This window comes from Biomphalaria glabrata, chromosome 13 (genome assembly GCF_947242115.1).
Source record: "Biomphalaria glabrata chromosome 13, xgBioGlab47.1, whole genome shotgun sequence".
Lineage (NCBI taxonomy): Eukaryota > Metazoa > Mollusca > Gastropoda > Planorbidae > Biomphalaria > Biomphalaria glabrata.
This window is the reverse complement of record NC_074723.1, coordinates 24,375,206-24,389,151: the sequence shown is the minus strand read 5'-3', so window position 1 is coordinate 24,389,151 and position 13,946 is coordinate 24,375,206. Positions and strand designations below refer to the sequence as shown.

Here is a 13,946-nt window from a genome sequence, read left to right as displayed (position 1 = left end):
AAAGTCCACAAGTTCTTAAATTTTTTAAACATATTTCATATATACTAATGACTGGTTACAATAGTTTGATCTGTATCTTGTGTGTGTATCTCCTATTCATATTTTAATTGATCAATTAGCTTGCTAGAATTTTGAAAGTAGAAAAAAAAATGGCATGTCTTATAAATAGAAAGACTATTTAAATAGATGACTATTTGTAAAAGAGTCTTTATTTTATCTGTGCATTCAAATTCTCTTAAGTATGACATGGAGACCTTTGAAAGTGCCTTTAGTGACCTTCGTTACCTGGAAAGCAAACTTGGAGGCAAGAGTATTAATGAAAGTGCTGATGTCACCACTCATAAAAGAAAACTGAAACCTTTAAAACCTGTAGGTTTTTGTTTTCTTTTTTTTTTTTAATTTGGTGTAATGAAAAATCTGTTTAAAAATGTTATGTATATGTTTAACATTTCTTTGAACAGTTTAAAGTGAAAAAAGATGGCAATCCATTTGTTGCTCTTGAAGATGAAAGTGATAAAAATGGTAAATATTTTTTTTTTTTAGCATTTTTTTTTTTTAAATATCTATTTCTGAAATGTTTAAAAAAAAATGTCTTTTTTTTTTAATGAGTATCAAGGTCATTAGCTGGTTACACTCTGTCAAGTTATGCAAGTTACCTTAGACCTCTATATACCTGCCACCTAAAAGAAGAATGCATTCTGATTAGACGTCAATTTAGTTTTCATTTAGTTTGTTTTACAGAATGTTTTGTTTCTTTGTTCTAGCGTACATTTTTTTTTTTTTCTTTGGCTTTACCTAGTATTATTCTTTTTTTATTAGTGCTTCTTGATGATCTCCCCTGGGATGATGAAGAGGACGATGAGAGTGATGATGATGATGAAGAAGAGGAGGATGCTTATGATGATGATGAAGATGACTTTAATACGGTCGGTGATGAGTTTAAGCTACACAAGAGAGATTACTACATGAACAAAATGTCCTACCAAGAAGTAACTCCGTAAGTTTTCAATGACTCTTTATTATCGCCTTGTAGAATAGTACAGAACAATGCTCAATATTTAAAAAGCGTTGTGAAAATTCATAACTTTTCTGCACTCAAGCATATATATGCTTTTCCTTGTTGCACTTATAAATCAAATTGCACAGAACTTGCTTGCTGAACTTGATCAAATGTTACTGTGAACATTGAATGAGTGATTCTGTCACACCTTTTAAGTTTTTTTCTTTTAAATGAGACACTTTTGCTTAACAAAATTGTTGAATGTAACTTTTACATTTTCTTAGTAATTGGTGTTTTTTTAGACTCATTATTGAACACAATTTTTAATGGTAATTGTTTTCAAAATGTCTCAAATCTCTAAGTGTCAGCCATTTTCCAATATGACAGACAAATAAGTATTTAATAAAAGAGAAATTAAAAACTCTAAATAGGAAAATGCAAGAACTTTTATTGTTTAATTTTGAATTCCTAGGTAATTGTTTTCAAAATGTCTCAAATCTCTAAGTGTCAGCCATTTTCCAATATGACAGACAAATAAGTATTTAATAAAAGAGAAATTAAAAACTCTAAATAGAAAAATGCAAGAACTTTTATTGTTTAATTTTGAACTCCTAATAATTTTTTTTTAGTATTTTTAACAAAAACTCCAACTTGTATTACAAAGAGATTAATTGGTTCTACAGAGATATTCTTCAAGACCAAGCCAGAGGCTATGTTATAGCTTTGCAGTGGATTTTACTCTACTATTTTGAAGGATGCCCATCATGGAGCTGGTAGGAAACTGACATTTTTTGTTTCTGTTATTTCTTAAACAGAAATTATTTTGAGGTTGACTGATACTGAACTTATACAAATTATTCTCTTTCCAATTTTAAATTGAAATCAGAATTCAAATTGCTTCAATTATGTACAGAATAAACCCCTTGGCCACCTAACAAGGGAGTTTGAATCTTAAAGACCAGAGATTTTACTTGAGATTTAACTTGAGCAGAGCTTGATTGCTGAGTGCCCTTTGAGGACATTCTTGTGGATACCCCACAGGAGATTGAACAGTAGCACACTGAGCCTGCTATAGGAGGAAAGACACACAATACAAAAGAAAAAACACAAAATAATAGTATTAGTTAAACTTGTATTGTGTTGTGAAGTGGTACAATGATGACCTGAAAGAAAAGGTAGTGTCAATTGGGAACGCTTGATGCATTTGCTCCAGATTTCTTTAAAGTAAGATGAAAATGAAACTCTTGCGGTAAAAATATAAAAGAAAGAGCTCTTTGCAAAGAGTGCTAGGTTTTGGAAAAAAAAACTGGTTTATGTTAGCAAAGCAAAAATATTTTTTTTTTTAGTTAGGAATTAGGATTAGGGTTAAGGAATATATATATATATATATAGTAATCTTTACTAATATTTATAGTCTGTTCTATCGTCTCTGCTACTATTAGGTTAATGTGACCAAATCATACATTCTTGTCTTGACAACACCAAAATAAATTTGCTTCAGTCAACCGTATACAAATATTTCATTTGAAATTATGTTAAATATACTAATTTGTTTTTAATGTTTCATTTCAAATCATTTGTTTTTATATTGCTTCCTCAAATGACCCTTTCAATAGTTTGTATTGATCTGTGTATTTACAAATGTTTTCATTTTGTTGATTCCATTTCTAACTTTGTCTTAGGTACTATCCTCATCATTATGCTCCCTACATAAGTGATGTCAAAGGATTTAGTGACATGAAAATAACATTGGAATTATCTAAACCTTTCCTGCCATTCCAGCAGTTGATGGCTGTGTTGCCAGCTGCCAGCAAAGAGCTTTTGCCTCCAGCCTATCAAGTACATTTTCAGCAGAGATAATTATAAAAAAAATGTTAATACTTATACCGACTAGATACATTCATATTAAGCATTAGACAATTTTAATGTTAAAAAAAAAACATCCACGAATGAAGAATTATACTATACATTTCATTGGTTTTCTTATTGTCTCACAGTTCTTGATGACAGATGAAGGTTCACCAATTATCGATTTCTATCCTGTCAATTTTGAAACTGACCTGAATGGCAAGCAGCAGGACTGGGAGGCTGTAGTCCTTATACCATTCATTGATGAAGTAAGCTGATTTAGCTCATCTGCTAATGCTACAAATAGGGCAATTTAAAGTTCAGTGGTTACCAGAGTTGCTTGCTGTTCCATTGTGAAACTAACATTGAATTGACTTGTTTTCATATTTTTAGTGAAATTTAAGTTTGCCCAAAGACCTTGTTGTAGGCATCTAGCTGTTGTTACATACCCCAAATTTTCACCTTAATTCAACTAGGTACTTTAAGGATGAGAGCCATGCGGTTTACAATTAGCCAACATGATCTTTATAAAACATTATTTGTACGATTGATAGAATGATGGCTAAAAGTATTGAAGATAAGCATTTTTTAAAATTATTTATTTAAGGTTACCTATGAAATATATCAAATTCTAATTGTTATTTTTTTTTGCATTGTCATTGTCTTAAAGAAAAGATTGTTAGATGCCATGGCCAGCAGAGAGCAACTTCTGACTAAAGAAGAAAATGATAGAAATATCCACGGACCACATTTTTTGTATTACTATACCCCAGAGAACCAAGGGTTCTATCCTTCATCTCTTCCTGGAGTTTTCCCTGACCTTCATGCAAGTAGAGCCAAGTAAGAAAACAGTCTATTGTATTAAGCGGCATTTATCCATGGAGTTGATGAATTTTCTTATTGTAGTTTGTTTTTATTTTGGGTATAAAGTTTTAATTGCTGACCAAAGCTATTATGTAGGCTTACTTGAATTGTGTTTCTTTGTATGTATATCAAACAAAATGGAGATGTAGAACTGGATTCTCAGTCCATAGACCAAGTAGATAGTTTTATATACCTTGGGAGTGTAGCAGTGATGGGAATTTTCCGACAATTGTCGGAATTCCGATAATTTCTTCTGGTCCGATTTTCTAGCAAAAAAATCCGAAGTTTTCCAGACATTTTTTTTTGTTTAAATCCGATTTTTTTTTTTCAATTTTTTTTTATGAAAAAAAAAATCCGATTTTATTATTTTTCCATTTTCGGAAGAATGCGAAATAAGATTTTTGATTTGTTTTGAACATGTGCACATCCGGTCTTTTGACACAATTAAAGTTCTAATTTAAAAAAAAAAATCTTGTGTTACCGTATTGTCTTATAAGTCTAGATCTCGGTCCAGATTAGAGTGGTTTGAATCAGTCTAAATAGATATCTAGATTCTTTAATTTGAATACTTTTGATCTAGATCAATGGCTGCTTGCCAGCTTTTGAAAAGTATTCGACTTAAACTTAACTTAGACTTAAGAGTATCAATCATGAATGATGCAGGGTCGCTATGTTATGACGTATGTAGTGCTAATCGTCGCTATTACTACAATTCAAGATCTATTATTTTTTCACTGTTGTTACGATGACCCCTAGATTTTTCTAATTTGAACCCTGCCTGCCGACTTCCTTGAGTTCAAATGGGATTAGATTTAGACATCTAGATCTATTATAATAATAATAAGATCTAGATCTACTCATCTAATAGAGTGATACCGTGATAGACCTACCGTGTACCGACCATCTGGATTTATATATAGAATATACTTTTTTTATATAGTAGTAAGTAGGCCTTCTTAAACTTCTTTACATGACTATAGTGAGTTACTGAGTATAAGCCTGACAGAATGTAGATATCTAATAATAATATATTTGATATAGAATCTAGAAAAGTTATTAGATATAAGTAGTAGCTCTAGATTATAGATCTATCTATAGTGAGGGATATATATATATTTTAATATAAAACTTATCATTACTAATTTTAAAAGCATGTTTTTCAAACACATTTAATCTTTATAGTTGTTTGAGAAAGAAGTTGTTACAATATCTGTAAAGCAGTTATCTATTATAGAATGCTCAGACTGCAAAAAGCTTTCTCCTCCCATCAATATATATACAAACAATAGTGCCATGAATGCATTTTGAGTGCAGTAATGCTCAATGCAGTGCATTTTGTGTGCAGTAATACAACATTAATTAAAGAAAATATTAAATAAAATGATTCTACGTAGTTAAAAAAAATTCAGCAACATCTTTTTTTAAGTCGCCACGACAGGCCAGTTCAAAAATGGGGGGGGGGTGTATTACTTTAATTATGTTTACATGAATGAAAGTAAGATGGGACATGAATTTTGTGCTAATGAAATGAAAGATGGGACATGAATTTTGTGTTAATGACATGATGTCTATCATTCACAGAGTTGAAGAGCTTGATAAAGATTTATTCCGCATTAGTGCTGCAGTTTTGAGGAAAAGTCTACTGGACAATGTCAAGGCTGATACATACTTTCCAGGGTTCCCTAGGCTGAAATTCTTGCCTCACACAGTGAGTACATACATGACACTTGAACACATAGAATATTTACATATATAGCTATAGGTTTGTTATATGTAACTATTTAAACTGCATTATATCTAGTCATAGTTGATACAACATTTGGGTATCATTTTGGAATGTACATTTTCAGTTTTAACTTGTCAGAATTGATTATGTACACTTTCACTCTTGCTAAAGTGATGAGAGGATACATCTATTTATGTCAAACAGACTCATCAAACTTTGAATAAAGTAGCATAGTTTTAAACATGAAAAGTCAAATGCTTTTATATTCCATATGCTAGGAGTGCTACTTCTTCCCTAGCAGAGAATGGAATTTGCCTGAACCAGCCAGAAAAACCCATGACTTAGTAGAGTTTAAGTCACTGATTAACATGCATGACTAGATTGACACATGAAATGTTTGGCACACAATTATCTTTTCTTTTGAAGTAACATTTGAAATCTATAAGATAAGATAAGATATTATATAATATATTTACTTTTGCTTAAATTAGCTTTGTTTTCTATTTATGATTAGCATGAGCTGGCTAAATGTAATTGTAAAGTATTCCAACACAACAGTAGAGGGGAGAATATGTTGCTCAGGATCCAGCACAAGGAAGGAGTGGTAAGTCTCACACACCCACTTCACAGTTGTCTTTCTTTGTCTTGTAGTTTCATTTTAGGTTTGCATATTATACTGATTTAGAACCAAACATAAACATTCTTAGTTGTTTACTTATAAAGATTAAAGAGTAGCTGTATTAGTTATAAAAACTCATGTTGAAATTCATTATAATTTAGTGTCAATCTTTTACAGGCACTAGAAGACATAGCTGATGAGCTTCTTGGCAATGTCACCTATGTAGGCTGGCCCCACCTTCATGAAGCTAAAGTTGTTGCTGTTGCCAATGAAAGCTATCAGTAAGTACAACTTTTTTCTTCAGACCGCATAAGCAACTTACTTGTTACTTTTTTAGGAAATGAAAGTTGAAACTTAGTCTTTATGTATTAGCAAACTGAAAAGAAGCTAATGAGAACCTATCCAGCTTGTTCTTATTTACTTTGCTGCCATTCCCGAATAAATCTATTTCTTGAAGACCTTCTACTGTTTCATATTTTTATATCTTTGTCCACTGCCTGAGACTGTTCCTTGCATGCAAATCTTTGTTGGTACTTTGTCTTACATGTATATCTTTTTTTTTTTTTTTTTGGTAATGTACCTTAAATGTATAACTTTGTTGGTACTATGCAGTGCTAGCATATTATTGATTTCGTCATATATGGCATCTATAGCCTCATTTTTGTATTGCTTTACAAACTTTAGCTTGATAATGTCACATCACAGAGATATAAAATGTCAATTAATTGTTTATACTGGACACAATTAAACCATATCCAAAGTCTGGTCTTCATTGTCTGTAGTTATCTGTGATGATACTAAGAAGAGCTGGTCATAGTGTTAACTTTTAATTTGCTATACACAGGGAACATTGACTTGTTATTATGCCACTGAAACATTAAACACAAACTTATTAAATGAATAAAGCAGATGTTTAAAATCTTTCATTATATAACATGTTAACATTCAATGCCTAGCATATTGTTGATGTATTTTTCTATCTTTGTTTTTGCTTAAAGAATTGAACTAGTTGAAGAGTTGAACAACAAAGGCAAGAAAAATTTGGTCTCTTTTAAAAGAAAAGCTTTGACAACATCAGAGAGCACTGTGGTAGCTAGAGAAGCCTTGGCAATCAAAGAGAGGTACACGTATTCATACATATTTCCTTGTAGGCTGAGGCTGCCAGTTGTCACATCTTTAGTTACCTTATTTCTCGAGCATACTTTAGAAAACAGTTTTCTTACAAAACTAAGGCAATTACAATTTAACCATTTTTGTGTTCTCCAGACACTATGATCGATTTGCTATTGATGTTGGGAATACAGAAATTATTATTTATGCTTGTCCCATGACAGGAAAAATGTAAGTTGATATGAAATGTGTTCAATCATCTTTACTGACATATACAACTTTAAAAAAAAAAGAACAACACTTTGTTATAACTCTTAAGTTTTACTGAATCTTATTGTTATTTGGTGTATGACTAACAGACTTGGTTTAGTGGTTGCTGAATTAGTTTCTATATTACAGGTATACTTTTGGCTCTAAAGGGACTGTTACGCTGGAGAAACAATTTTCAACAAGCAGAGCACCATACCTACACCAAATGACTATCAAGGTTGGTGTTGATGCTAGATATATACATGTTTTAATTATTATAGTCTGCCAAGATATTCTTCTCCTAAATAAACTCTAGAGTCAGCCCATTCTGGCTGATAAGTTCAACACTTGTATGATATTAAAAGAGACTAGATTCAGCTACCAGTATCTTTGAACAATTTTCTTTCTTACCAGAATCACAATATTTTCTTCACCCATTAGCACAAACTGATGAAAAATGCTAGTCCACTTTGTCTGATGATTGTTTCTTTTTAGGATTTAGATGTTGATGATAACCAAGAAAATATGATGACAAACCTGGAAGAGATTTTCCCTGCTGGTTGTGACATCTTTATGTTGGGCAATCCTCACTATGGAGCCCAAGGGAAGGTATAACAGTTGGACTAAAATTATTATAGAACTTTGCAACAACATTTAAACAAGGTAAATTCAGTCTTATAATACAGTTTGTTTATGCACACTTCTTCTAATGATGATGTTTTTTATATTCTGTCCTAGGTCAGGGAGATACTAGTGAATGATTGTAGATTGAGAATTGCTTTGGAAGTGAAACAAGAGCCAGATTTTAGAAACCTGGGCTTATCTGTGAGTTTGATCTTTGCTTTCTATATTAGTTCATAGTTATTAGTCTTATGTTATCAGTTTTAAATTGGTCTCTCTCATTATCTTATCTTATATAATACAGACGTTACTTCAAAAAAGAAGATGATTACGTCCTACGCGTCATGCATTTAGTCATGCATATTAACCAATGACTTAAATTCTGCCAAGTCACTGGTTTTCCTGGCTAGCTCAGGCAACCCATTCCATGCTCTAATAGCACTAGGGAAGAAGGAGTATTTGTACAAATTTGTCCTAGCATATGGGACGAGGAATGTGCCTTTATCTTTGTGTCTTTCAGAGTATTTTATTAAATTTTGTTTTTGTATTTGAAGATTATGGTTCAGTGTTTTATGTATTATTGCTAATTTACTTTTGAGCCTTCTGTCCTGAAGGCTTTCTAAATTTAGCGATTTTACTAAAGGTGTTACTCTAGTCAAATGTGAATATTCGTTTGTTATGAATCGCACTGCTCTATTTTGTGTCTGTTCTAGTTTCTTAATGTTTTCTTGAGTTGAGGGGTCCCAAACAGAGGATGCATATTCTATTATTGGCCTAACCAAGGTTAAATAACATTTTAGTTTTATGTTCTTATTTGATTTATAGAAATTTCTTTTAATAAATCCTAATGCTTTGTTTGATTTTTTTGTAGTTTCATCAATATGTGGATTCCATGACAGTTTTTCATTTATTATAACACCTAGGTATTTTGCGTTTTTAGTCTGTGTTACTGGTTTGCCATGAATAAGATAAGTGGAATTAATTTGTTTTAGTTTTTTTGTTACTCTTAAAAACTGACATTTTTCTGGGTGGAAAGACATGCTCCAATTTGATTCCCATTTCTGTAATTCATCTAATTCTCTTTGTAAAATATCTGTGTCTTGTGTTGTTTTTATTGTTCTATATATTATGCAATCGTCTGCGAATAATCTGACTTTTGTTCCTGAAGTAATGCAATTTGGTAAATCATTTATGTAAATTAAAAATAGTAGTGGACCCAAGACTGTTCCTTGAGGTACACCTGAGTTTACTGTTATCGGTGTTGATTTAGAGCCATTTATTATTACAGTTTGTTCTCTCCCTATCAGAAAGTCTTTAATCCACTGATGCAGTGGACCATTAATGCCGAAATATTTTAATTTTTTAAGCAACTATGGTGGTGAACTTTGTCAAAAGCCTTAGAAAAATCTAGTAAGATAGCATCTATTTGTTCACTATTATCTAAACCTTTTGAAAAATCATCAATTAGTCCTATTAGTTGTGTTTCACATGATCTATATTTCCTAAAGCCATGTTGGTATGGTGTGAGGACATTATGTTTGTCTAAGTGGTTTATGATGTTGCTACATATTATGTGTTCTAGGATTTTACATGTGATGCTGGTAAGTGATACTGGTCTGTAGTTTCCTGGGTCAGATTTTTCTCCTTTTTTAAATAGGGGGGTGACATTAGCTTCTTTCCAGTCCTTTGGTACTCTGCCCTGGTTAAGTGAAGCCTGAAAGAGTATTTTGAACACTGGGGCTAGCTCATTACTTAATTCTTTGAGTAATCTAGCTGGAATACCATCAGGTCCAGAAGCTTTATTTGGTTTGGTGTTGGCTAATAGTTTTTGAATTCCATTTTCTTGTACTGCTATATCTTCTATGTTGTCTACTTGGTTCAAATTCAGTAATATGTCTTTGTCTCCTGGGGCTGAGAATGCTGATGCAAAGTATTTGTTTAGAATGTTTGCTTTAGTTTCATTATCATTATGTATTATGTTATGTTCATCTTTTAATGGCGCTACGCCTGTTGTTTCCATTTTCTTAGACTTAATGTATGACCATAGGTTTTTGTTGTTGTCTTTAGATATTACATTGTTTATGTATTCACTCTGCAGCTGTCTGCTTACTTTTTGGGTTAAGTGTTTAATTTTTATATACTTTTTGTAAACTCTTTCTGCATTAGTTTCTTTAAATTTTCTATATAGGTTTTCCTTCTGTTTACAAAGCTTCTTTAGTCTATTATTAAACCAGCATTTATTTATTTTGTTTGATGTGTATTTAGTTGGTATTTGATTTTCTATAATGCTTTTAAGATGGTTTTTAATGAAATTCCAGAGGTCATCGACTGGTTGGTTAATGTCTTTTTCTAATAAGAATGTTTGTTGAAAGTTTAATGCAGCTTGGTGTAGTTGTGTTAGGTTACATTTATTCCAGAGTAAGATTTTTCTTTTGGGTTTTGTATTGGCTACTGCTTTTATCTGACTGTGTATTTTTATGATCTCATGGTCGGATAGACCAGGGATAATATCATAATCAACTACTAATCCAGGTCTGTTGGTTAAGAAGAGATCTAATGTGTTGTTTAATCTAGTTGGCTTTTTAATGATTTGATCTAAACTTAGGTTGTGTAAAGTTTCTATGAAAAGCTCATTTATGTCCTTAAGGTTTTGGTGTTTATCTATGGTTAGTGTTTTCCAATTTATATCAGGTAGGTTGAAATCACCCATAATCCAAAAAACTGCAATTTTATTTGTCTCTTTAAGTGTCATAATCTGATTACATAGTTCCTGCATGTATTCTAAACTAGAATTTGGTGGTCTGTAAATGCTGCCTATTATTAGGGATGTTGAGGTGGTATTAATTTTACAAAATGTTGATTCTATATTTTTTGAGTTAGGTAAGGTAATTTCTTCTGCTATAAGAGTGAATGAATATCATTGAAGTGGTGCATATATTAGAGGGATGGCTGGTTAAATAATTTGCCTTAATAGTTAATGCATTTTAGTTTTCAATTTCATGCCTAATGAAGGCATCCCTTGATGCCCGGGATAAAATTAGAACCAAACAAAAAGACACAAACATGTATATAAGAGTTTTGACATGGTGGAGATAAAGAGAAGCTTTAGTCACAAGATAAATACAATATGTTATTGTATATTTTTTTCTAATTTTGATATCAAAATAAATTAATTCTAAATATACTTTAGAAAATTGAATGCATTTCTACTGTCAATACACATTGATGTTTTGTTTGTCACCAGGGCAACTCAGAAGTCTATTTCAGTAACAATAAGGCTGGTCAGCAAATTGGTGTTGATGGTCACACCATGTCTAGAATCACTGGCTCAGTTTTCATTGAGAGATCGGGTGGTGGGAGCAAGGCCAACATAGGCTTGAACCTAAAGTTTACTAAGAGGTGTGAGGAAGTGCCTGGTTACACAAGAAGACTGGAGGATGGCTGGGGATACAGTTATAAATGTGTGAAAATTGTGGAGGATTACATTAACAGGTAAGACCTTGTAAGCTTGATCCAAAGCAATGCTTGGCCTCAACTCAATTGCAAGAGATGCAGAAAGAAATACCATAATTAGTAGTTCCAATGCTTAAGGGATGTACACTATTATTGTTTGTCATTGTTGACTCCTGAACCCTATAAGAGATAGGCAGAAAGTGTTAGCTTCAGAGCACCTTCTACTACTAGATGAATCTCCTTACTGGCTTCAACCCTCTAAAAAACTTGCCTTTGTCATTTTTTAAAGTGTAATACCAAAAGTTTAACTTTTTAAGGCTGTAAGCATACCTGGAAGATCTTTTTTTTGTTTGGAACAGTTTGTTCACAATTTAGTGATACATCTAGAGTCATGAACCTACAAAAATATCACCATTATAGTATTGGGCAACATTGCATAGGTAGATTACTGACTGCTATTATAAGCATTTTCCAAATAATAGGTGTACTATTTGTCAGGTGAATAATTGGTTAGTGAAACCATTTATTGGGGAATCAGGTGAGCAACTTATTGGATGATTTAATTTTCAGGTGAATCATTTGTCATAAAAAAGTGTCTTTTCACAGACTGTGAATCATTTGGAATATTTTTTTGCTTAATAGCAGATATAAAGAATTTCTATGGGTTCTTGTTAAAAGGATTGGTTCTTTAAATTTTTGAAACTAATATTACACTTCTATAGTTCATAGTGCATTAACTGTTAGGTTATATACAGTATGGGAAGCGTGGTCGAGAGGCTAAGTGCGCTTGAACTTGGCTTGTCTTGGCTACCTAGAAGGGGGCTCGAGGTTTGACACCCGACTCGGGCAGAGTTGCGTTTACTGAGCGCCTAAAGGCAGCACGGAAAACCAACTCCTAGATACGCCCTCCCCCCCACCGGTCCACAAATGAGATTGGACCAAAGTGCTCTGAGCTTGCTATAAGCATATAAAAGCTATAATAATAATACAGTTGACATAGATTTACATTTGATTGCTTCCAGTTTCCCAGATGTTTGGATTAAAGTTCAACAACAAAAAGCAAATACTGATGTGTACACCGAAGATAGTTTATTTCCTCAGGGCAGGTAGGAAGTTAAGAAAGAATTATATATAATTATTGTTCTTCCATGTTGACATCATAACAAGGGATGTAAGTAACCACCTTTTATGCTGTATTCAACCAAAGGGAGGGACTTGTAGAAAGAAATGATGATAGTATTTATATAAGTCTAAATTATTTATAAAGAATTGTTATATAATCGCTTTCAGTAAAAGTAAATTGGCTGATGTGTTGAAATACCTTGAGGAACTGCCTTGCAGTAAAGCCCCACATGTCAAGTTTGGCAGTCAAGTCTTGTCTGAGGACAGCATCAAGGAGATAGAGGAGATGACAGTAAGTAGTCAACTCTGAGTACAGTATGGTGCCAACTTTTATGATTAAGCATAGGAGATAACAAAGTATGATCTTATAAGCTTATAGAGTTGATTGACATACTTTTGATTAGACAAAGATCAAAGGTTCGATATTTTTACAAATTGCCATGTGTCATATGATTAAAATAAAAGAACTTTACAACTAGAAATGCTCGTTTATTTAATTGCTTAGTTGTATTTTAATGGCATCAGTTACTTTTTTTGAATGGAAATCACATGAATATCTTTTTACAAAGCATATATCAACTCATTCTGTTAGTTTCTGTCCCTCTATCGGTCTGTCTGGTATAAAAAGTTTGTACACGTTATTTCTCCCACACCCATTTTCGGATCAAGGTGAAACTTTGCACAATTATTCATTGGCATAGATGAAACATGAATAAATGAACAAAATTAACCAATTAGTCAATTAATTACTGGTAATTAATAATTATGTTTGAGACCAAAAATTAATCCTTCAGTATTTACAGTTACTGCTAAATATTTAGGATTTCATCCCATTAGATACAGGTTATTTCTCCCACACCCATTCTTGGATTAAGCTGAAACTTTAAACAATTATTTATTTTACCTAGTAAAACATGAATCATTTAAATCATTAACTAATGAATCAATTCATTAAGGATATTTGTTTAAAATATTGAACAAACGAAATGACTACTACTATATAGTTCGTGCAGAGTTCTTCCCCTTAGATAAGTTTTTTTTTTTTTTTGATTAAGGATTTAAAAAAATATTTTGCTTGTTTTTTGTTAAATATTAAATAGTTATTTTAGTTTTCTGACTAGTAATCTTTCAGTGCTTTATGCATTTTTTTTGGTGCTAAACAAATAATAGAAATAAAACCTGAAAAAAAAAGGTAAAGCTTTTCAAACTGCTTTGCAAATAATTGTGGAGAAAAAAATTTGTTCAGTCTAATAATATGAAGATTTTGTTTTATTGTCTTTCAAAGTACCATTAACAAACCATTAAATATTTATATATGTTTAACAGTTTAACTA

At 31.9% G+C, this 13,946-nt stretch overlaps 1 protein-coding gene across 3 annotated transcripts in view; it reads left to right on the top strand.

The window, feature by feature from the left end:
• Window positions 1-13,946, top strand: part of LOC106057797 (5'-3' exoribonuclease 1-like) — a 44,094-nt gene that overhangs the window by 10,932 nt on the left and 19,216 nt on the right. For all 3 annotated transcript variants that reach the window (XM_056007496.1, XM_056007495.1, XM_056007494.1), the window contains exons 12-29: window positions 241-369; window positions 462-522; window positions 820-997; window positions 1,684-1,773; window positions 2,683-2,839; window positions 2,998-3,117; window positions 3,519-3,688; window positions 5,294-5,420; window positions 5,953-6,042; window positions 6,235-6,338; window positions 7,056-7,178; window positions 7,324-7,398; window positions 7,567-7,654; window positions 7,912-8,025; window positions 8,155-8,241; window positions 11,282-11,529; window positions 12,513-12,596; window positions 12,781-12,904. In XM_056007496.1, coding sequence (XP_055863471.1) covers window positions 241-369; window positions 462-522; window positions 820-997; window positions 1,684-1,773; window positions 2,683-2,839; window positions 2,998-3,117; window positions 3,519-3,688; window positions 5,294-5,420; window positions 5,953-6,042; window positions 6,235-6,338; window positions 7,056-7,178; window positions 7,324-7,398; window positions 7,567-7,654; window positions 7,912-8,025; window positions 8,155-8,241; window positions 11,282-11,529; window positions 12,513-12,596; window positions 12,781-12,904 — 2,169 coding nt within the window. The remainder of the gene's footprint in view (window positions 1-240; window positions 370-461; window positions 523-819; window positions 998-1,683; window positions 1,774-2,682; window positions 2,840-2,997; window positions 3,118-3,518; window positions 3,689-5,293; window positions 5,421-5,952; window positions 6,043-6,234; window positions 6,339-7,055; window positions 7,179-7,323; window positions 7,399-7,566; window positions 7,655-7,911; window positions 8,026-8,154; window positions 8,242-11,281; window positions 11,530-12,512; window positions 12,597-12,780; window positions 12,905-13,946) is intronic.